Source organism: Anolis sagrei, chromosome 11 (genome assembly GCF_037176765.1).
Source record: "Anolis sagrei isolate rAnoSag1 chromosome 11, rAnoSag1.mat, whole genome shotgun sequence".
In the NCBI taxonomy this organism is placed as follows: domain Eukaryota; kingdom Metazoa; phylum Chordata; class Lepidosauria; order Squamata; family Dactyloidae; genus Anolis; species Anolis sagrei.
In genome coordinates, this window is record NC_090031.1 from 5,614,461 (window position 1) to 5,639,206 (window position 24,746).

At 45.0% G+C, this 24,746-nt stretch overlaps 2 protein-coding genes across 5 annotated transcripts in view; both read left to right on the forward strand.

Moving 5' to 3' along the window:
• The window catches only part of VAV2 (vav guanine nucleotide exchange factor 2), a 130,345-nt gene extending 123,004 nt beyond the window's left edge, over nt 1–7,341 (forward strand). For all 4 annotated transcript variants that reach the window (XM_060757461.2, XM_067471823.1, XM_060757463.2 and 1 more), the window contains 2 exons: nt 2,100–2,254; nt 3,344–7,341. In XM_060757461.2, the coding sequence (XP_060613444.2) occupies nt 2,100–2,254; nt 3,344–3,391 (203 nt within the window). In that variant the 3' untranslated portion in view covers nt 3,392–7,341. The remainder of the gene's footprint in view (nt 1–2,099; nt 2,255–3,343) is intronic.
• A 7,101-nt stretch (nt 7,342–14,442) lies between these two features.
• Nucleotides 14,443–24,746, forward strand: part of SARDH (sarcosine dehydrogenase) — a 41,765-nt gene continuing 31,461 nt past the window's right edge. Inside the window, exons 1-6 of the mRNA XM_060757458.2 lie at nt 14,443–14,541; nt 17,500–17,824; nt 19,018–19,196; nt 20,230–20,409; nt 20,580–20,703; nt 22,187–22,287. Coding sequence (XP_060613441.2) covers nt 17,506–17,824; nt 19,018–19,196; nt 20,230–20,409; nt 20,580–20,703; nt 22,187–22,287 — 903 coding nt within the window. The 5' untranslated portion in view covers nt 14,443–14,541; nt 17,500–17,505. The remainder of the gene's footprint in view (nt 14,542–17,499; nt 17,825–19,017; nt 19,197–20,229; nt 20,410–20,579; nt 20,704–22,186; nt 22,288–24,746) is intronic.

Genomic DNA, 24,746 nt, shown 5'->3' on the forward strand with positions numbered 1-24,746 from the left:
AAACACATATATGTACATAACAGATATAGTAACATAGATTTGAAAGGGACCCCTAAAGAAGGACAATGATATGTTGCATGTTCTAGAGTAGGCAAACCAGACAATCTCCACATCAACACTGACAAAGAAACAGCAAGAAATTCTGTTTACCCACAAACATAAAGAAAATACATATATTAGAAACCAACATTTTCTCATTACTTTATTTTCCAGATCACCAGACTGGGCCACAGCAACGTGTGGCAGGGGACTGCTAGTATTATATATATATATATATATATATATGCATGTGTGTGTGTAAGCAAAGCAAAGAGCATCCATCTTTCAATGGGGAAAAGGCGACCCCTGTTGGTGGTTGAAAGAGCGGCAGCTATGCGTTCTGACTTTGGTCCTCTGGGTGTTTTGGACTTCAGTTCCCAGAAGTCCAAACCAAGTGGGACCAAAGATTGGAGATGTTTGCGTATGGTTTGGGGGGGGGGACATAATTTGGAGTCCATTCCCACTATTTATTTATTTTTTATTTATCATGTCAGGAGCAAAGCAAACGGTTGTATTGCATTTTTTAACAAACAGACAAACAAACAAAACACAAAGTTTGCAAGCTTGGTACTTGATTAAATGTCCTTTGACCAGTATCTGGCCACTTGGAGTGCCTCTGGTGTTACTATAAGAAGGTCCTCCATTGTGTATGTAGCAGGGCTCGGGTTGCATTGCAGCAGGTGGTCAGTGGTTTGCTCTTCTCCACACTCGCATGTCGTGGATTCCACTTTGTGGCCCCATTTCTTGAGGTTGGCTCTGCATCTCGTGGTGCCAGAGCGCAGTCTGCTCAGCGCCTTCCAAGTCACCCAGGGGGGAGTCTGTCATTTAGTATCAGCCATTGATTGAGGTTCTGGGTTTAAGCCTGCCACTTTTGGACTCTCGCTTGCTGAGGTGTTCTCTGTAGATCTTAGAAAACTATTTCTTGATTTAAGTCATTGACGTGCTGGCTGATACCCAAAGAAGGGATGAGCTGGAGAAGTCACTGCCTTGGTCCTTTCACTATTGGCTGCTACTTCCCGGCGGATGTCAGGTGGTGCAATACGGGCTAAACAGTGTAATTTCTCCAGTGGTGTAGGGCGCAGACACCCTGTAATGATGCAGCATGTCTCATTAAGAGCCACATCCACTGTTTTAGCGTGGTGAGATGTGTTCCACACTGGGCATCCATACTCAGCAGCAGAGTAGCATAGCGCAAGGGCAGATGTCTTCACTGTGTCTGGTTGTGATCCCCAGGTTGTGCCAGTCAGCTTTCGTATGATATTGTTTCTAGCACCCATTTTTGCTTGATATTCAGGCAGTGCTTCTGGTAGGTCAGCGCACGGTCCAGAGTGACTCCCAGGTATTTGGGTGCGCTGCAATGCTCCAATGGGATTCCTTCCCAGGTGATCCTCAGAGCTCGGGATGCTTCTCTGTTCTTGAGATGAAAAGCACATGTCTGTGTTTTAGATGGGTTGGGGATCAGCTGGTTTTCCCTGTAATAGGCAGTAAGAGCACCTAGAGCTTTGGAGAGCTTCTGTTCAAACATCTCAAAGCTCCTTGCTTGAGCGGTAATGGCACGATCATCAGCATAGATGAAACTCTCTGTCCCTTCTGGCAGTGGCTGGTCATTTGTGTAGATGTTGAACATGGATGGAGCAAGCACGCTCCCCTGAGGCAGGCCGTTCTTCTGTTTCCGCCATCTGCTTCTCTAGCCCTGGAACTCAACAAGAAAGCTCCTGTTTTGTAGCAGGTTTCCTATGAGGCGGGTGAGGTGGTAATAATCCTTTGTGATATTATACATTTTTCTCAGGAGGAGGCGGTGGTTCACAGTATCATAGGCTGCTGACAGGTCTATGAAGACAGCTCCTGTGATCTGCTGCCTTTCAAAGCCATCTTCTATGTGTCAGGTTCAGAAGCGACCATGTCAAGTGGTGCAATACCGGTTAAACAGTGTAATTTCTCCATTTCCACTATGATTCCACTCTGTGGGTATGAATAGCAACAGTCCTTTTCTGCTCCTTGGTGACATCCTTTGTTTTCCTAACTGCATCCTAATTCCCTCCCCAATCCTTTCCCCACAGTATTCACACCTCGGGTCATCGGGACGGCCGTAGCGAGGTACAACTTTGCGGCGAGGGACATGCGGGAGCTCTCCTTGAGAGAAGGGGACGTGGTGAAAATCTACAGCCGGATCGGCGGCGACCAGGGCTGGTGGAAAGGCGAGACCAACGGGAGGGTAGGTTTGCTCCTTCTTTTGAGCCAGTCTCAATGTGTCTGTTATATGGGAAAGATTAAGTGGAGTATAAATACATATAATAATAATAATAATAATAATAATAATAATAATGATAATTATAATAATAATAACAACCACAACCACAACACAAAGTATGGATCGTCGATGTTGCAATCCCAGGTGACAGCACGATTGACGAGAAGTAACTGGAAAAACTGAAACGATATGAGGATTTAAAGATAGAACTGCAAAGACCCTGGCAAAACCAATCAAGAGGGTCTCAGTAATGATTGGCACATTGGGTGCAGTGCCTCAAGATCTTGGCCAGCACTTAAAAACAATCAGTACACTGGGTGCAGTGCCTAAAGATCTTGGTCAGCGCTTAAAAACAATTGGCACACTGAGTGCAGTGCCTCAAGACTTAGGCCAGCGCTTAAAAACATTCAGCACATTGGGTGCAGTGCCTCAAGACCTAGGCCAGTGCTTAAAAACAATCGGCACTCTGGGTGCAGTCCCTCAAGACCTTGGCCAGCACTTAAAAACAATCGGCACTCTGGGTGCAGTCCCTCAAGACCTTGGCCAGCGCTTAAAAACAATCGGCACTCTGGGTGCAGTCCCTCAAGACCTTGGCCAGTGCTTAAAAACAATCAGCACATTGGGTGCAATGCCTAAAGACCTTGGCCTGCACTTGAAAACAATCAGCGCTGACAAAATCACCATCTATCAGCTGCAAAAGGCCACCTGACTCGAATCTACATACATCACACAGTCCTAGACACTTGGGAAGGGTCCGACATGTGATCCAATAGTGATCTTGTTTGCTGTGTACTAATCATGTTGTGTATGGAATAATAATAATAATAATAATAATAATAATAATAATGTGTTGCTGGAATCATTGGGTTGCTCTGAGTTTTCTGGGCTGTCTGGCCATGTTCCAGAAGCATTCTCTCCTGACGTTTCATCCACATCTATGGTAGGCATCCTCAGAGGTTGTGAGGTCTATTGGAAACTAGGCAAGTGAGGTTTATATATATATATCTGTGGAAAAATGTCCATCGGTGCCCCTTTCTTTTATTTCCCCTGCAGATCGGCTGGTTTCCTTCGACCTACGTGGAGGAGGAAGTGGTGCAATGACCATCGGATCCGCAGACGCCGTCCGCAGACGCCGGGAAACGATGTCTTGCCGAGCATCCTCTCCCTGTCCCTGGGGCACCAAGTGACTGTCCCTCTCCTCAGCACTAACCTTTAGACATGAGATGGGGAAGGCTCTGGTGGGCCCCACTTCTGGTCTCCGAAAAAGTGTGGGTGGGGGCACGAGCTCACATGCGTGACCCCAAGAGGCATGGACACGCTTCTGTGAGCGAGTGGGTTGGGAGAGGTTGTGCTGCTCCTCGGGGCTAGTCTTATTTGTACATAAGAGGTTCGAACAATGTTTCATGTTGGGTCATGTGTGCCGAGAGCATCCGAGGGGAGACCAGATGGCTTCACTGTTGTTCCACTTGGGGTCCTCTTGGTAGAGGTTGGACTCAAGCAAAACGCCTTCTATGCAAGGGGAAATGAGAGAAGATAAGAGTAAGGGGTGAACATGAAGGAAAGGGGGAGTCCTCATATTTTCTCCTGGGATCTTTGGCCATAAGGGTGATGGCATTACATACATTCCAAGGAAGTCTGGAACATCTCAAGGCACTTTGGACCCTGAGATCTTCACGGTGTGGCAAGGTAGCTGGACCTTGCTCAAGCTTGAGAAGAAAGCTTGAGCAATTGCTTCGTTTGGTGACCTATCCATTAGAGACATTTGGGTTGAGGATGAATTAATAAAAATGGAGAAGTGGCAGAAGATCAACTCGGATGGAGTCTCTTCTTCTAGAAAAGGATGAGTAAGGGATAAACACGGAGGAAAGAGGCATCCTCAGGTTCTCTCCATGAGGATGATGGCATTCTCAATGGTACCATGCTTTTCCAGGGCAGTCATGAGCTTCTTGAGAGACTTTGGTGAACGTCAACATCTTAGAGGTGCAGAAGAGTAGCTGGACTTTGCTGAAGCCTGAGAAGAAAGCTTTGAGTTGAGTTGCTCTATCTATCCGCCTTGTCCTTAACACCACATGTGCCAAATCAACTGTAGTCTTACCTGAATGTTGCTTGGGTAATAACTCCTCCATCCCAGGTGAGAATGTGAACTTGAGGAATGGGATATATGAGTTGGCACCACCATGAGAAATCTAAACTAGACAGGAATTTATACATATGGCCTGAAGGATGTCTGGGACAGTCTTCCACATACCTACCAACTGGGCACAAAGCAAAACCCCAGTTACCTGGTGCCTTCTTGACCTAGATACTTTCCATCATCTTGGAGATCTCCTTATGAAAGTGTCCCATCACCCCAATGGGATGAGAACTGGAAAAAAGTGTCATGGGATGAGGACTGGAAAAAACACCAGAGCAGTTACACCTCTGACCTTAAACACCATAAGTAGGCAAAGCAGTAAAATGAGCAAAAATTGTAAAGTTCCCAAAACAAAGGATAGTTCATGAGCTTCAAGGCAAAATAAGATCAATTGGAACAACAATCCATGAAACCAGGCACAAGAATCCATGAAACAAGATAGCATGAAAAATCCAAAACACAAATAGAAGCTTCGAAAAAACTTGGTGCATGAAACTAAGAACACTTGAGAGCAAGACCGTCATGAAATTCCAACGTTGACCCAACTGAGGCAACTCTTTCCCATGAATCAATATAAGGCTTTTCCAGATCCCAAAACCCAAAGGAATGCATTTCTCTTCACCTTACCTCCAGATGAAGGTTTCTTATCTCTCTTTTCCTGTAAATGAACTGATCTTCTTTGTGCCAGAACACTTTGTCTCTGTTTACAAAAGCACTATCTACACTCTCATTAACTTGACTCTCATTAACTTCTGCGTCTGACAAATCGTCTTCAAACCGTTGCTCTGAGAAAGACTGCTGAAGGGCCTCCCGCAGAAATGTGACCTTGTTAATTTTCCTGAGACCTACCTGGTAGTGGTTACCAACCTTTCAGCTTCCAGGTAGGTGTTTTGGACTTTGAACTCCCAGAAATCCCAGCCAGCTTACCAACTCTTAGGAACTGTAGGAGCTGAAGACCAAAACACCTGGAGGTTGGGAACCACCGGTGTATAGGATGCCACTCAAAACTCACCAGAGTCTCTTGGAACATCATCTCTACTTTCTTTAAAGAATGCCTTGCGATGAAGGAAAAGCCTCCAAGTTGGAGCTCAGTGGCCACCCAAAGCCTATGGGACATCTCAAATGCAACATTGAGCATCTAACTATTACTTTCTGACATTAGCTTCAGAAAACATCTCCTTCCACTTCTTATCTTCTGCACGTCTCATGTCAATCTTGAGCTTCTCTTGGGTTCTTCAAACTGGGTTGATGAACCTTGACCTCCAAGTTGGAGATCAGTGGCCACCCAAGGCCTGCCTGACATCTCAGATACAACACTGAGCACCCAGCTGTTGCTTTCCGACGTTTCCATCATCAGTAAGCTTCAGAAAACATCTCCTTACACTTCTGATCCTCTGCATGTCTCATGCCAAGCTTCCCTTGACTTCTTCAAACTGGGTTATAGAACCTGGACCTCCAAGTTGAAGATCACTGGCCACCCAAGGCCTATGGGACATCTCAAATGGAACACTGACATCCAAGTCTTGCTTTCTGACGTTTCCATCATCAGTAAGCTTCAGAAAACATCCACTTCCACTTCTCATCCTCTGCATGTCTCATGCCAATCTCGAGCTTCTCTTGGGTTCTTCAAACTGGGTTGACGAACCTTGACCTCCGAGTTGGAGATCAGTGGCTACCCAAGGCCTATGGGACATCTCAAATGCAACATTAAGCATTCAACCCTTGCTTTCCAATGTTTCCATCATCAGTAAGTGTCAGAAAACATCCCCTTCCACTTCTCATCCTCTGCACATCAATATCAAGCTTCTCTTGGGTTGAAGAACCTTGGCAAGATGAACATGGATACAAAAAGTTGTCCTGGATGTCAATGTTCTTTGGTTGCCCAGTTATGTTGATGGGATTGAACCTGGTACTGAGGCGGCAACAGGGCAATGGCTGGAAGACCTGGTTATAACTGGATAGGTGAAAACACAAGTATGTTGACACACTGCTCAATGCAAAAAAAAATCAACATAAAGTTCACCATAATAGAATCACACACTATCGGGGAAAATGTGTTGTCAAAGGCTTTCATGGCCGGAATCACTGGGTTGCTGTGAGTTTTCCGGGCTGTATCACCATGTTTCAGAAGCATTCCCTCCTGATGTTTCACCCACATCTATGAGAGGATGCCTGCCATAGATGTGGGCGAAACGTCAGGAGAGAATGTTTCTGGAACATGACTATACAGCCCGGAAAACTCACTGCAATCCTATGGAGAAATTGTAATCAAGGAATGTCTATAGCCATTCTGGACCAAATTATGGACAAAGTTGGTCTCCGAGTATAAAACCCCCTTTGCATTTGTTTCGTAACTTATGGCCCCGATTGTCACCGCTATATATATATATATTTATATATACATTTATATATTTGTGAATAAGAAAAGAAGGGTTTTCTATGAAGAGGGAGAATATTGTACATATATATTTAGTTGATTTTGCAACAACGAAAAAAGGGAAAGATAACATTTTTAAAGGATTGTACTGATGCAAGGGGAGGAGGGGATGCGAAAATATGGAAATGCCTGGATTTTATTGGTCGGTTTCATTAAGGTTTCTTTTGCACTACCCTAAACGGGGACCAAAATGGACAGAAAGGTGTCTCAATGGGAGGAAAATCCGGACTCCCTTGGCAACTATTTCAGACCCAAACCTGAGCTGCTGATTTGATCCGCGCATCGTAACATTCCTTTCCAAACAGTTTCGAGATATGTTTGTATGCATTCCCTCTGTTGCTGCAAGACGGGATCCGAGACTATGTGCTTGCAAATCAATCAGATGCAACTTTGTCACAGATCCTTGCACCTTTTGAAACTTCTTTTTTTATATACTGCAAATAAATCTGAGTGTTTTTGTTCCTTTCTCTTTGGACAGAACGACAGAAGTGTGCCTTTCCTTGTGTGTGCCTTCCAATACTTAGCTAAGGGTGCATCTCCACTGTACCGTTAATGCAGTTTAGCACCACTTTTTTACTTACTTTACTTAGGCCAGTGTTTCTCAACCTGGGGGGGGGGGTCGTGAGGGGTTGTCGGAGGGATCACCAAAGACCATTAGAAAACACAGTATTTTCAGTTGGTCATCGGGGTTCTGTGTGCCAAGTTTGGCCCAATTCTATCGTTGGTGGAGTTCCAAATGCGCTTTGATTGTAGGTGAACTATAAATCCCAGCAACTACAGCTCCCAAATGTTAAGGTGTATCTATCTATATATATATAAACTAGCTGTGCCCTGCCACGCGTTGCTGTGGCCTATAGTAAAACTTATCAAAGTTGAGGTAGATATCTGGACTATTATGAAAGAGAGGTCCCTACCTATTCCTTCCCCCTTTTCCTCCCCCTTTCTCTCCTTTCTTCCTTCTCTACCTCTTTCTTTCTTTCACTACTTGGTTTCATCCTTCTCTCTTTCCTTCATTCCCTCCCCCTTTCTTCCTTTGCCTTTCTTCCCTCCCTGTTTGCTTCCTTCTTTCACTTTTTATTTCCTTTTATTTTACCACCATCATAACAATAACAATAATGCAATGCATTGCCTCTGGGACCTGACACCTCTCCCATTCCCCCTAAAAGGGTCTCAGAGGAACAATAGCATCATCATAATAATAATAGAAATAACAACCTTTACCCGCCACGTGTTGCTGTGGCCAATCTTCCCTCGTTCTCTCCTTCTTTCCCTCCTTCCTTCCTTCCTTCCCTCCCATCTTTCCTTCTCCTCTTCTTTCTCTATCTCTTTCCTTCCTTCCCCCTTTTTCTTTCTTTTCTGCTGTCTCTCTTTTCTTTCCTTCCATCTTTCCTTTTCTTCTTCCTTCTTTCTCTAACTTTCCTTCCTTCCCCCTTTTTCTTTACCTCCCTTTCTCTTTCTTCCTTCTTTCCTTCCTGTCTTTCCTAGATTTTGACAGGGCGGGAAGGGGCGGGGTGGGGTTTGGAGGGGGCGTGAAGTAAAAGGAGGTAAGATTGGGGTGGGGGAGTGATGGAGCGTGGGGTTGCGTGTGTGTGTGCAGCGGCGGGGGGAGTGATGGAGTGTGGGGTTGCATGTGTGTGTGCGGCGGCGGGGGGGAGTGATGGAGCGTGGGGTTGTGTGTGTGTGTGCGGCGGCGGGGGGAGTGGGGTTGTGTGTGTGCGTGCGGCGGCGGGGGGAGTGATGGAGCGTGGGGTTGCGTGTGTGTGTGCGGTGGGGGGGGGAGTGGGGTTGCGTGTGTGCGTGCGGCAGCGGGGGAAGTGATGGAGTGTGGGGTTGCGTGTGTGTGTGCGGCGGCGGGGGGAGCAATGGAGTGTGGGGTTGTGTGTGTGTGTGCGGCAGGGGTGTGTGTGCGTGCGGGAAGCGGTGCGGCGGGGCTTGGAGTGGGCATGGTTTCCGCAGAGGGAACGTTGGCCGGAAGGGCATGTGCACGCGCCAGGGAACTTGCGGCTGGGCGCCAATGCGCATGCTCAGTTGTTTTGCCGTTTTGTGAGTGTGTTGTTGTGTTGTTTTTCATTTTGAGTAGATACGTTTGTACCTTGTGGGTTGTGTTATGGGCATGGGAATTTTGGTTAAGTTTCGTTGGGGGATTTTTGAGTTTTGTTGTTTTGTCATTTTGTGAGTGTGTTGTTGTGTTGTTTTTCATTTTGAGTAGATATGTTTGTACCTTGTGGGTTGTGTTATGAGCATGGGAATTTTGGTTAAGTTTCGTTGGGGTTTTTTTTTAGTTTTATTCTTTGGCCATTTTGTGAGTGTGTTGTTGTGTTGTTTTTCATTTTGAGTAGATATGTTTGTACCTTGTGGGTTGTGTTATGGGCATGGGAATTTTGGTTAAGTTTCGTTGGGGGATTTTTGAGTTTTGTTGTTTTGCCGTTTTGTGAGTGTGTTGTTGTGTTGTTTTTCATTTTGAGTAGATATGTTTGTACCTTGTGGGTTGTGTTATGGGCATGGGAATTTTGGTTAAGTTTCGTTGGGGGATTTTTGAGTTTTGTTGTTTTGCCGTTTTGTGAGTGTGTTGTTGTGTTGTTTTTCATTTTGCGTAGATATGTTTGTACCTTGTGGGTTGTGTTATGGGCATGGAAATTTTGGTTAAGTTTCGTTGGGGGATTTTTGAGTTTTGTTGTTTTGCCGTTTTGTGAGTGTGTTGTTGTGTTGTTTCTCATTTTGAGTAGATATGTTTGTACCTTGTGGGTTGTGTCATGGGCATGGGAATTTTGGTTAAGTTTCGTTGGGGGATTTTTGAGTTTTGTTGTTTTGTCATTTTGTGAGTGTGTTGTGTTGTTTTTCATTTTGAGTAGATATGTTTGTACCTTGTGGGTTGTGTTATGGGCATGGGAATTTTGGTTAAGTTTCGTTGGGGGATTTTTGAGTTTTGTTGTTTTGCCGTTTTGTGAGTGTGTTGTTGTGTTGTTTTTCATTTTGAGTAGATATGTTTGTACCTTGTGGGTTGTGTTATGGGCATGGGAATTTTGGTTACGTTTCGTTGGGGGGTTTTTGAGTTTTGTTTCCTCGTTGGATGCCCCTAACAAATTTATATATATAGATGCTCATGTCGTAATGAGTGGCTTAAAAACAAAAGAACCGCTGGGCCAATACCCACCAAATTTGGCAACGAAACTCTTCACTATACAAGGTGTGACCATCAATAATAAAAAACAAAAAAAGAACTTATAAATCCTAAAAAAGGAGAAGATACCACTGGGCATGCGTACTGGGACATGGGGTGGGTGGGGTGCGTGCGCGCTCGCAAACACAGGAGAGCTCCACGTGGCGGAGCCTGTGCCGGCAACGGCCTGGAGTCAGCCTTGGCTCTCTCCCTCCTCCTTCTCTCCCTTCCTTCTCTCTTCCCCCATTTTCTCCCTTCATGCCTTCCCTGCCTCCTCTCCTCCCTCCCTCTTTCCCTCATCCTTTTCCTCTTTCCTTCTCTCTTTCCTCTTTCCTTTCATCCCTCCCTTCTATCATTCCTCCTTCTCTTCTTTCTCCGTCTTCAGCTCTCCCCTTGGGTGCCGCCATCAAGGGGCTCCAGTAAGCCCTGCCCCTAATAGAGCAGAGTGTGCTGGGGACGAAGGAAGGAAGGAAGGAAGGGGTGAGCCCAGTTCAGTTCCAGGTGAGCTGGACATCCAAGCAGCTCCCAAGGTCAAATTTCCCCCAATTTCCACCAGAATTCACCTTTGGGCATATTGAGGATACAGGATGACTGGTTGGTGGTATATATCTATATTCTGTCTATCTATCTCTCTATCTCTATGTATATACATATATACATATATATAATTACAATACTATATGTATTACTATTATATATACTGCTATATAATACATAAATATTATATTATATTATATATATTACTGTTATATCTATTACTATATAATATGTTACTACTATATGTTACTATATTAAATAGATGCCTAGAATAGAGTTAGAAGGGACTCTACCAGACAGAAGAGAAGTAGGGAGGGAAGGAAGGGAAAAGGAAATCAAAAGTGAAAGAAGCAACAAAACAGTGAAGGAAGATATGAGACAAAGGAAGAAGTAGAGAAAGGGGGAGGGAAGGAAGGAAAGAGAGGAGGAAGGATGAAACCAAAGAGTGAAATAAGGAATTAAAGAAAGGTAGAGAAGGAAGCAAGGAGAGAAAGGTGAAGGGGAAGAAAAAGAGGGGAAGGAATAGGTAGGTACCTCTCTTTCATAATAGTCCAGATATCTACCTCTACTTCGAAAATTCTTACTATAGGCCACAGCAACGCGTGGCAGGGTACAGCTAGTTTTCCCTAAATTCCACCAGTGTTTACATTTGGGCACATTGAGGATTTGTGCCAAGTTTGGTCCACAGCTATCATTGTTCAAGTCCACAGTGCTCTCTAGATGTAGGTGAACTATAACTCCAAAAACTCAAGGTCAATGCCCACCAAACCCTTCCAGTATTTTCTGCTAGTCGTGGGCGTTCTGGGTGCCAAGTTTGGTTCAATTCCATTGTTGGTGGAGTTAAGAATGCTCTTTGTTTGTAGATGAACTATAAATCCTTGCAACTACAACTCCCAAATGACAAAATCAATCCCACCCAACCCCACCAGTATTCAAATATGGGGGTATTGGGTATTTGTGCCAAATTTCATCCAGTGAATGAAAGTGCATCCTGCATATCAGATATTTACATTATGATTCATAACAGTAGTAACATTACAGTTATGAAGTAGCAATGAAAATAATTTTATGGTTGGGGGTCACCGCAACATGAGGCACTGTATTAAGGGGTCGTGGCATTAGATTGAGAACCACTGACTTAGACGATCCCTCATAGTCCGAGGATGATGGTCCTCCAAGTCTAGTGTCCTGGCGGTGGGTCTGTAGGTGACTGTGGAGCCCAATTCTTGACCTGCATCTTCTCCCACAGTGAGGGCATTGGTTTCCAGATGGAAGGCGGTCCCGGTCAGGGTTGGCTTAATGCACCTTCCTCTTGGCACGTTTCTCTCTCTCGTCCTCCATTCGTTCTTCTTCAGATTCTACAGCACTGCTGGTCACAGCTGACCTCCAGCTGGAGCGCTCAAGGGCCAGGGCTTCCCAGTTCTCAGTGTCTATGCCAGAATTTTTAAGGTTGGCTTTGAGCCCATCTTTCAATCTCTTTTCCTGTCCTCCAACATTCCATTTTCTGTCCTTGAGTTCGGAGTAGAGCAAGTGCTTTGGGAGACGGTAGTCGGGCATCCAGAGAACGTGGTCGGTTCAGCGGAGTTGATGGCGGAGGACCATCGCTTCAATGCTGGTGGTCTTTGTTTCTTCCAGCATGCTGACGTTTGTCCGCTGGTCTTCCCAAGAGATTTGCAGGATTTTCCAGAGGCAGCATCGATGGAATCGTTCCAGGAGTTGCATATGACGTCTGTAGACAGTCCACGTTTCTCAGGCATAGAGCAGGATTGGGAGAACAATAGCTTTATAAACAAGCACTTTGGTATCCTTACGGATGTCCCAGTCCTCAAACACTCTCTGCTTCATTTGGAAAAATGCTGCACTCGCAGAGCTCAGGCGGTGTTGTATTTCAGTGTCAATGTTAATGTCTATAGACAGCCCACTTTTTGCAGGCGTATAGCAGGGTTGGGAGGACAATAGCTTTGTAAACAAGCCCCTTGGTCTCCCTATGGATGTCCCAGTCCTCAAACACTCTCTGCTTCATTCGGAAAAAAACTGCACTCGCAGAGCTCAGGCGGTGTTGTATTTCAGTGTCAGTGTTGATTTTGGTGGAGAGGTGGCTGCCAAGGGAGCGGAAAGGGTCAATAGTTACACCATTAAGCTATATCTTTGGCATTGGAGAGAGATTGGCTGTTGGAAGAGCACCACTTTAGCTCCTCATGACACTGTGCTATGGGATATTAGTTTAGAATCATAGGCTCATAGAGTTGGAAGAGACCTCATGGGCCATCTAGTCCAACCCCATTCTGCCAAGAAGCAGGAATATTGCATTCAAAGCACTCCCGATAAGTAACCCTAGTCCCGATAGATGGCCATCCAGCCTCTGTTTAAAAGCTTCCAAAGAAGGAGCCTCCACCACACTCCGGGGCAGAGAGTTCCACAGCTGAACGGCCCTCACAGTTAGGAAGTTTTTCCTAATGTTCAGATGGAATCTCCTTTGTTGTAGTTTGAAGCCATTGTTCCGTGTCCTAGTCTCCAGCTTAGCACCACTTTAGCTACTCATGGCACCGCACTATGGCGTCCTGGTAGTTGTAGTTTGACAAGGTCCTCACAAGGCCTGATCAGGTGAGTCGCTTGGATTGCATCTACACTTATTATAGTATGACATCACTTGCAGTGTTATATATAACTCAATGCTATGGGATCCTGGGAGCTATAGTTCAGTGTAGTGAAAGATACACAGGGGACAAAGGCTAATAAGTAACTCCAGTCATCATAAAGTTACCATCAGTGAAAAACAAACATCCTGAAAGCAAGGAGAGCCTTGAAGGAAGCCAGTAAGTCCTTCAAAAACAATGGTCAAAGGATAAAAAAAGGGTCAAATACAGCCAATCAAAGGAAGGAGGTGTCTACACTGTGGAATGATTTAATGCAGTTTGGCACCACTTGAATTTGCTGTAACTCAATGTTATGGGATCCTGGGAGTTGTAGTTTGACAAGGTCCCTGGCCCAAGAGGGTAAGTGCCTCCCCAAAGGACAGTTCTCAGGATCTCATAGCCGTTACAAGTGGTGCCAACTTGAGCAGGTGAGGCTCTTGGATTTCATGTACACTTATAATACGACATCCCTTGAAGTGCTGTAATGTAATACTATGGGATCCTGGGAGTTGTAGTTTGACAAGGTCCTTGCAAGGTCTGAGCAAGTGAGGCCTTTGGATTGCATCTATACTCAATGTTATGGATTCCTGGGTGTTGTAGTTTGACAAGATCCTTGCAAGTCTTGAGCAGGTGAGGCTCTTGGATTTCATATACACTTATAAGATGACATCCCTTGAAGTGCTGTAATTCAATACTATGGGATCCTGGGAGTTGCAGTTTGACAAGGTCCCTAGCCCAAGAGGGTTAGTGCCTCCCCAAAGGGCAGTTCCCAGGATCTCATAGCCATTCCAAGTGGTGCCAACTTGCAGTCCTTCTGCAGTGGGAGTTGTAGTTTGACAAGGTCCTTGCAAGGCTCTTGGATTACATCTATACTCAATGTTATGGGTTCCTGGGTGTTGTAGTTTGACAAGGTCCTTGCAAAACTTGATCAAGTGAGGCTCTTGGATTTCATCTACATATAATATGACATCCCTTGAAGTGCTGTAATGCAATACTATGGGATCCTGGGAGTTGTAGTTTGACAAGGCCCCTAGTATAGGAGTGTTGGTGCTTCCCAAAGGACAGCTCCCAGGATCCCATACCATTGAATGAATAGCAGTTCCAAGTGGTGCCAACTTGCAATCCTCCCCCTCCTTCACTCAGAAGCCAGAAAAGGGGGGTGGGTCCCTCCACTCGTGACCCCGCCCACGCCCCGCCCCCTTTCCCACCCCTCGGCCAATGAGAGCCCTGCAAAGCGACACCGCCCCCTTCCCTCGTCCATTGTCCCTGCTAGGAAAGGCTTGGGTTTGCTTTCCCACGCGTGGATACAAGCCAACGTGACTTCCTTCCAGGCAAGCAGGAGGCCAGGTTAGAGAACCCCCCAAAAAGAAGGGAGGGCTGGGGAGGAGAGGAATGGGAACTATTCCTGGAACAGAGGGGTCTACACTCGTCATATAATGCAGTTCCAAACTGGAGTTAATCCAGGCTTAGTTGGGCCACTCTTTGGCAGAGAAGGCTAAGGCTTGCCTGGGTTTCCCATACTCCAAAGTCCTCCAGGTGCCATGGACTACAACTCCCAGAAGCCTCAGCTGTTTTTGGCCAATGAGCAGGGGATTATGGGAGCTGGAGTCCCAAAACACTTGGAAGACCAGAGTTTGGAATCACTAGAAGTGGCAAGGAACCTTGGGATTATGCAACAACAACAACAACATAATAGTTATAATAGGGTTTGTAGTTTGTTGTCAAACTAGAACTCCCAGAGTCTCACACCAAGTGGAGTCAAACTGCATTTATTCTCAGTGCTATGGGATCCTGGGAGTTATAGTTTGACAAGGACCTTGAGCAAGTGAGGCTCTTGGGTTGCACCTTCACTTGAACTGCTAGAAATCATTGTTATGGGATCCTGGGAGTTGTAGTTTGACAAGGACCTTGCAAGACTTGAGCAGACAAGGGTCTGGGATTGCATCTCTACTTATAGTTTGACATCACTTGAAGTGCTATAGCTCAATGTTAATGGATCCTGGGAGTTGTAGTTTGACAAGCCCCTTGCAAGATTTGAGCAGGCGAGGGTCTTGGATTGCATCTCTCCTTATAGTTTGACATCATTTGAACTGCTATAGCTCAATGTTATGGAATCCTGGGAGTTGTAGTTTGACAAGCCCCTTGCAAGACTTGAGCAGACAAGGGTCTTGGATTGCATCTCTCCTTATAGTTTGACATTACTTGAACTGTTATAGCTCAATGTTATGGAATCCTGGGAGTTGTAGTTTGACAAGGCTCTTGCAAGACTTGAACAGGCGAGGCTCTTGGATTGCATCTATACCTATAGTTTGACATCACTTGAACTGCTATAGCTCAATGTTAATGGATCCTGGGAGTTGTAGTTTGACAAGGTCCTTGCAAGACGTGAGCAGGTGAGGCTCTTGGATTGCATCTACACATATAGTATTGCATCTACATTTGAATTGCAATAACTCAATGGTATGGGATCCTGGGAGATGTAGTTTGACAAGGACTTTGCAAAACCTGAGCAAATGAGGCCCTTGGATTGCATCTACAATCTAACGTGTGACCTAACGTGAACTGCTATAACCCAAAGCTATAGGATCCTGGGAGATGTAGTGTGACAAGATCATCGCAAGGCCTGAGCAAGAGAGGATCTTGGATTGCATCTACACTTGAACTGCTATACTATTGGATCCTGGGAGTTATAGTTTGACAACTTAGAAGACTTGAGTGGGTGACATTCTTTGATTGCATCTACTGTTTGGGTTCAGTGCGGCTTGGCACCCCTTGAACTGCTATGGCTCAAGCCTATGGGGTCCTGGGAGTTGTAGTTTTGCAAGATCCCCGTGTGACCTAAGCAGGCAACACTTTTCACTTGTATCAACAGTTCAGTGCTGAGTTGTCGTGAGATCTAGACTGTGGAATGAGCTGGAGTTTGACCCTCTCCACATGAGCTGCCACGATGGAAATCTGGGAGTTGTAGTCCGACAAGGTCTTTTGCCTTTGCCCCTCTGAACTATAGCTCCCAGGATCCCATAGCATTGAGCTGTTTCAATCCAAGTGGTGTCAGCTAAATGCATCCTAACACAGGTACTTCTTTGGAAAAGCAAAAGGGGAAAGTCTATCGGAGTCGTGAGCCTCTGCTGCGGAAGCAGAGATAACCGATCTGGCTCCGGCCGAAGAATTTGCTGATTTTGCAAAAGGCTGAGTAACTGAGTTGTAAAAAGCAAGGAAGCATGGAGGGAGCCTGGAGGCATGACATGAAACCCACGTCCGTGAAAAAGTCCACAAAACAAAAGTTGCCAAGTCTTTCCAAAAGTGCAAAGGGGAAGAAAAAAACCCCATCGGTTCCTAGAAATGCCAAAACAAAGGACTGGGTTACGAAACAAAAGTCACAAAATGTTTCCAAAAGGGAAAAAGTCCAATCTTGGAAGCATCAGAACATAAAGAAAGGGAAAGGATGATAAAGAAAGTGTTTCCAAAAGTGCAAAGAAGTATTTATATTTTTAAAAAACCTTTGCTTTGCTTGATTATTTGCAAGTGTTTTTGCTTGCAAGTCCTAAAGTTTAAACACTTGCAAGTGTTTCCAAAAGTGCAAAGAAGTGTTTCCATTGTTTGGGAAACCCTTGCTTGATACATTGCCATTGTTTCCATATGCAAGTTTTAAAATCTAAACGCTTGCAAGTGTTTCCAAAAGTGCAAAAAAGTGTTTTCCAGTTTTTGGAAACGTTTGCTTAATAACTTGCAAGTGTTTCCAAAAGTGCAAAGAAGTGTTTCCATTGTTTGGGAAACCCTTGCTTGATAAATTGCCATTGTTTCCACTTGCAAGTTCTAAAGTCTTGAACACTTACAAGTGTTTCCACACATGCAAAGAAGAAAATACAGGTCCCAGAAGTGTCCCAGGGAGTCTTTGCATTGAGGAATAGATGCAATTTGGCACCGCTTTGAACTGCCACATCTCCATAGTATTGTTTTGTAGCTTTGCAACCACACTCTTTGGTGAAGAAGATCAAAGACCATCTGAAACTACAACTCACACAATTCCATAGCATTGAGCCATGACAGTTCAAGTCGTCTCAAACTGCATTAATTCTACAGAACCCCTTGGCATCAATTTGGATACATAACTATGACTCCCGACATGCCTTGGAGCTGACCTACTGAGAAACCATCTGGTGAAGGAGGCTCCATTTCGCATCCTTCACCAGATGGCATCAAGTCGCATCTGTTACGTGGCGCCATCTTTCCACCTGGGAATTGCGAATGTTCAAGCTGTTCAGATTCCTTCTTTCTCAGCGTTCCTCTCTCCAATCCTTCCAGATCACCATGGCCAACTTGAGATGTGCTTTCCGGATAGCTTCCTCTTTCCAGGCTCCGTCCTCCAAGTGTTGCGTCCAGTTCTTCAGCAGTGGGGCCAGCCAAACAACTGAAAAGAATGTCCCTTATGAAAAAACACTGAAGGAAGGGAGTCCTCCAGGAGGACAAGGGCCTACAAAGCCTCTTCCAGCATCGGCCGATGTGGTTGTGGTTGGCGGAGGTAGCCTTGGGTGCCAAACTGTCTACCATCTTGCCAAGATGGGGGTGACTAACGTCGTCCTGCTGGAGAGGGACCGCTTGACTTCAGGGACCACCTGGCATACGGCAGGTAAACAAATAATATGGAATGGTCCACATATCTCCTGTTGGTTGGATGAAGTTGATCATAGCATACAGGTAGACATAAAGTTATAATATATGGGTCCATTTGAGAGGTCCCTATATCTCCTGCTAGTTGGATGAAGATGATCGTAGCATACAAGTAGACATACAGTTATAATACATGGGTCCAATGGAGAGGTCCACTTACCTCCTGTTGGTTTGATAAAGGTGATTGTAGCATGCAGGTAAACATACAGCTATAATATATGGGTCCAGTGGAAAGTTCCCCATATCTCCTATTGGTTGGATGAAGGTCATCATAGCATGTAGGTCAACATACAGCTATAATATATGGGCCCAGTGGAGGGATCCATGTTTGTCAGATGAAGGTGATCATAGCATGTAGGTAAACATACAGTTATACTATAATGGTCCCCATATCTCCTGTTTGTTGGATGGTGGTCATAGCATGCAAGTAAACATACAGCTATAATATATGGGACTGATGGAGAGGTCCACATACCTCCTATTTGTTGGATGAAGATAATCATAGCATGTAGGTAAACATACAGCTATAATACATAGCTCCAATGAAGAGGTCCACATATCTTCTGATGGTTGGATGAAGGTGATCATAGCAAGTAGGTATACAGCTATAATACATGGGTCCAATGGAGAGGTCCATATACCACTATTTTGTCGGATGAAGGTGATAATAGCATGCAGATAGATGTACAGCTATAATAGACGAGTCTAATGGAGAGGTCTACATGTCACTTGTTTCTTGGATGAAGGTGATCGTAGCATGCAGGTAAACATCTATAATATATGGTTCCAATGAAGAGGTCCACATATCTCCTGTTTATTGGATGAAGTTGATCGTAACATGCAGTTGTCATATATGAGTCCAATGGAGAAGTCCACACACCTCTTGTTAGATGAAGGTGATCATAGCATGTACAGTTATAATATGTGGATCCTGTGGAGAGGTCTGCACAACTCTGGTTGGTTGGATGAAGGTGATCATAGCATGCCAAGGACCACCTGGAATATGGCAAGTAAGCATACAGTTGCAATATGTGTCCAGATAAGTCTATGTACATCCTGCTGCTTGGATGAAGGTGGCCAATGTATGTGAGTTATCTCAAATACTTTAGTGGACTAAAGTATTTGTCCACTTTTCTGGTGCCTCTTTTTCAGGTCTTTTGTGGCAGTTGCGCCCAAGCGATGTGGAAGTGGAGCTGTTGGCGCACACCCGCAATGTGGTCAGCCGGGATTTGGAGCAAGAGACGGGGCTTCACACGGGATGGATCCAAAATGGCGGCCTCTTCATTGCATCCAACAAACAAAGGCTGGATGAATATAAACGGCTCATGTCTGTAAGTTGAATTGATTCCCAACCCTATCATAACAATTGTAGCACGTGGAGTCCTAGGAGTTGTAGTTTAGTGAGGCGGCAGCTTTAATGCACAGTAGGAGTGTGCAAAACCTTGTTCTTAATTAGTAAGTCATATCTAATTCATATGTTTTGTATATACAAACGGATATTAAGAAACACAGAGGGGGAACACCCATGCAAAAACTTAAGAATCAAAACTCACTCCATCCATTTTTGTTTGAATTCTGTAATGCTTGGAAGCCTATTTGGGATTCTGAGATATTTTCGATCCTCCTAGACTAGCGTTACTCAGCCTGGGGGATCGGGACCCCTGGGGGAGGGCCATGTGGCAGTGTCAAAGAGGTTGCCAAAGACCATCAGAAAAATCAACAGTATTTTCTGTTGGTCATGGGGGTTCTGTGTGGGAAGTTTGGCCCAATTCTGTCATTGGTGAGGTTCAGAATGCTCTTTGATTGTAAGTGAACTATAAATCCCAGCAACTACAACTCCCAAATGTCAAGGTCTATTTTCCCCAAACTCCAGCAGTGCTCACATTTGGGCATATTGAGTATCCATGCCAAGTTTGGTCCAGATCCATCATTGTTTTGGTCCACAGTATTCTCTCTATGTAGGTAAACTACAACTCCAAAACTCAATGTCAAAGTCCACCAAACCCTCACAGTATTTTCTGTTGGTCATGGGAGTTCAGTGTGCCGAGATTGGTTCAGTTCCATCATTGGTGGAGCTCAGAATGTTCTTTGATTGTAGGTGAACTACAAATCCCAGGAACTACAACTCTCAGATCACAAAATCAACCCCCCCCCCCCCAAACACCACTAGTATTCAAATTTGGGCGTATCGGGTATTTGTGTCAAATTTGGTCCAGTGAATGAAGTAGCAACGAAAATAATGTTATGGTTGGGGGTCACCACAACGTGAGGAACTGTGTTAAGGTGTCGCGGCACTAGGAAGGGTGTGAAATACTGTCCTAGACCCTCCCTGTTGATCGATATATGTCTTAACCTCTTTTGTAGCTGGGCAAAGTTTACGGCATCGAGTCATACGTCTTGTCTCCGGCGGAAACAAAGGACTTGTATCCCTTGATGAACGTGGATGATCTTTATGGAACCCTTTATGTCCCTAAAGATGGCACCATGGATCCAGCTGGGACATGCACAACCCTCACCCGAGCAGCCAGTGCCTTGGGAGCTTTGGTAACTAAAGCTTCGGTGTTGGGCATCTCAACCCACTTCATATTGGGATGTTGTAGTGCCAAAATGTCCTATATTTCTCTAGGTCCTCGAATGAGGCTCTATGGTCCTCCTTGTCCAATAATACTAGAGATGTCTAGAGGGAATGCCTCTTATGTGTCCTTGTTTTCTAGGTGATCGAAAACTGCCCAGTAACAGGGATAGAGGTGAAGATGGACGACTTGGGTGTCCAAAGGGTGGCAGCTGTGGTGACAAATGCTGGGACAATCAAGACGCCTTGTGTGGTCAACTGTGCAGGTAAATATACAGACATCAACTTACCCCACCTGTGCTACCAAAGTCAGGACTTCCTCCTATCCAATCACTATGGCAGTGGTTCTCAACCTTTCTAATGCAGTGACCCCCAAATAAAGTTCCTTGTGTTGTGGTGACCCCCAACCATATTTTCGTTGCTACTTCATAAATAATTTTGCTACTCTTATGAATTCTAATGCAAATACCTAATATGCAGGATGTATTTTCATTGTTACAAGTTGAACATAATTAAAGAATAGTGATTAATCACAAAAACAATATGTTTAGGGGAGTATGGATAATGGATGATGGGATAAGCAGTACCTTCAACCAGTTCAGCTCTGACTTCCACAGACCACTGAGATCCCCCATGAATTACAGACCTGAACCAAACTTGGCACATAGAACTCCCATGACCAACAGAAAATACTGGAGGAGTTTAGGAGGAATTGACAGTGATTTATGGGAGATGTAGTTCACCTACATCCGGAAAGCACTGAGAATCCAAATGACTATGGATCTGGACCAAACTTGGCATGAATACTCAATATGCCCAAATTTGAACAATGGTGGAATTTGGGGGAAATTATCTTAACATTTGGGTGTTGCAGTTGCTGGGATTTATAGTTCCTCAGCCATCAAAGAGCATTCTGAACTCCAAGAAAAATGGAATTGAAGAAGCTTGGCATACAGAACTCCCATAACCAACAGAAATTACTGGAGAGGATTGGGGTACCTTGGCATTTTGGAGCTGCTGGGATATATAGCCCTCTCCCACCCAAAAGCATTCTTGAACTCATGCAACCATGCAATGCACTCAAACTTGGCATAGAGAATTCCGATGGTGAACAGGAAATACTGGAGAGGACTGGGGTACATAGACCTTGGCATTTTGGAGCTACTGGGATATATAGTCCTCTCCCATCCAAAAGCATTCTGAACTCAAGTAACCATGCAGTGCACTCAAACTTGGCACAGAGAACTCCCTCCACCTGTCCCTCATTCCCTTCTGAGATTGGAAGAAGCCAAAGGCCAGGTGGTGAAGGCTCCACAGATGGTCAGGCATGGGGACGGCAGGACGAGGTTTACTCACCTTGCGGCCTGAACAAAGAGCGTCTTCTTCCCCCATGCCTTTGCCTCCAAAGCTCCTCCTCCTGACTACCCACAGGTCTGTGGGAAGAGCAGGAGAAGGAGCCTGCCAGGAGTGCCATGTGGCTGGCTCCGGGGGTCGGCAGCCATATTCGCACCTTGGCAACCCCCAGAAAATGACCTAACGATCTACCTTTGGGTCGCGACCTCCAGGTTGAGAACCGCTGCACTATGGCATCAAATGTGGGGACCATCTAAGATTCCCTTAGGTTCCCTGTGTGACACTTTACCCATCTGATCTTCCTGTTGATCTTCCTGTTGATCTGATCTACCCTGTGGCCACTAGATACATCTACACTGTCATGTTCCTCCAACATCAACTCTCTTTCTCCCACAGGAGTGTGGTCCCAGGCCCTGGGGAAGATGGCGGGGGTCAATGTTCCCCTCATTGCAATGCATCATGCCTATGTGGTTACAGAGAGGATTGAAGGAATCCGGGTCAGTATGCTGTGGAGTGTTGCACTCTAGCCTTGAGGCACCTTTTCACACCAGAGTCCAGGAGTACTATCTACCAAAGTTTATTATGAGAAGCATGTACAAAGGGAAATAGGGCATTTCTCAAAGTGCAATAGAATAAGAAATACAAAATAGCAGCAGTCCAAGAAGGGCAAGGAACATGAAGTCAATAGAGCCAAAATCTCCAGCATAAATCTATAAGCAAAAACAGAAACTTGAATAATGAGCTTGAGAGCCAAGACAGGAAAGCCATTCTTATAGCAACGTTGTCTCCTCTGAAAGACACCAAGTAAACACCACTTAATTTAAGCCCGACCAAGTAGCTGTGAGATCGTGCCGAATGCACCTGGTCTTCAAGGACTTCTCACAGATTCTCTCAGACCATGTAATTAGTTTATCTTTCACTCCCTCTGTTCTCAAACCTAATCTGGCTTCTCAGGAAAACTCCTCATTGGCAGAAGGCCGTTTCATGAGAGAACTGAAATTTCCACTTTCTGTTGCCTGGGAATGAACACAGGAATCCCAAACAATGGCTTCCTCTGCCTGATCAATAGCAGAATCTTCTCTTTGAAACCCTTCCTAGAAGTCAAGATGACTCAACTGAGGTTGTTGTACTTTGAGCATATAATGAGATGATTTGACTCTAGAAGGCTGTAAGAAAAGAAGACTGCTTTGAATGCAATTTTCGTGCTTCTTGGCAGGAAAGGGTTGGACTGGATAGCCCACAAGGTCTCCTCCAACTCTAGGTTTCTATGATTCTATGAATCTCCAGTAGCTATTGAAGTTGACTTCAAAGTGGATCACTGTAAATCAAAGTCAACTCTAAGCCATTTAAAACCAACCATAACCAAGAAGTCCTGGGCTGTATTTATTATAGTTTTCAAGGCATGCCAGGTAGTTTGTGGGTCAACAAAAGATCCTTTGCAAAATTCTGAGCTAATAATGTCTTAGGAGAAATATCAAGAGAGATATTGACAAGCTGGAATGTGTCTAGAGGAGGGCGACTAAAATGATCAAGGGTCTGGAGAACAAGCCCTATGAGGAGCAGCTTAAGGACCTGGGCATGTTTCGCCTGTAGAAGAGAAGGATGAGAAGGAGATATGATAGCCATGTATAAATATGTGAGAGGAAGCCACAGGGAGGAGGGAGCAAGCTTGTTTTCTGCTTCCTTGGAGACTAGGATGCAATGGAGCAATGGCTTCAAACTACAAGAGAGGAGATTCCATCTGAACATGAGGAAGAACTTCCTGACTGTGAGAGCCGTTCAGCAGTGGAACTCTCTGCCCCGGCGTGTGGTGGAGGCTCCTTCTTTGGAAGCTTTGAAACAGAGGCTGGATGGCCATCTGTCAGGGGGGATTTGAATGCAATATTCCTGCTTCTTGGCAGAATGCGGTTGGACTGGATGGCCCAGGAGGTCTCTTCCAACTCTTTGATTCTATGATTCTATGAAATTGTTCTATCTGGTCCAAGACATTTGGTATTCCTGAAGCTGACACTAGATGTCCCTCTAAGACCAAGGAATTACTATCAGACTTGGAGGAGACTGAACTAAGATTATGAAACTCTATTCCAAGAACACAGTCCTTAGAGATTTTGCTCTCCTCTCAGGGTGCATCTGCACTGCAGAATTAATGCAGTTTTGACACCATTTGAATTGCCCTGATGCTATACTGTGGAACCTTGGGAGGTGTAATTGGATGATTAAGTGTAACTGTCCCTCCCAAAAGTTGTGATCCTTTTCTGACTCGCCAAACTGGAACTCCCAGGATCCCATAGCACAGTGTTTCTCAATCTTCCTAATGCCATGACCCCTTAATTCAGTTCCTTATGTTGCAGTGACCCCCAAACATAAAATTATTTTGTTCTACTGTTATGAATTGTCATGTAAATATCTGATATGCAGGATGTATTTTCATTCGCTAAGCCAAATTTGGCACAAATACCCGATACACCCGAATTTGAATCCTGGTGGGGTTGGGGAGGTGGGTTTGATTTTGTCATTTGGGAATTGTAGTTGCTGGGATTTATAGTTCACCTGCAATAAAAGAGCATTCCGAACTCCACCAATGATGGAATGGAACCAAACTTGGCACACAGGACTCCCATGATCAACAGAAAATACTGGAAGGGTTTGGTGGGCATTGACCTTGAGTTTGGGAGTTGTAGTTCACCTACATGCAGAGAGCACTGTGGACCCCAACAATGATGGATCTGGACAGGGCTGTAGCCAGAAAAAAAAAATTGGGGAGGGTTGAAAATTTCAAGGGGGGGGGGTTGAAAATTTGGGGGGAGGTTTGAAAATTTCAGGGGTGTGGTTAGAGTTACGCTGAAGCAAAGAGCACAGCAGGTAGCAGAGCAAACTTCAATAGCCTGCAGCTCCGCCCCTGTCAACCACCTCCACCAAGTCTGGCCTGCTTAATGAGAGCATTCAACACCCCCCC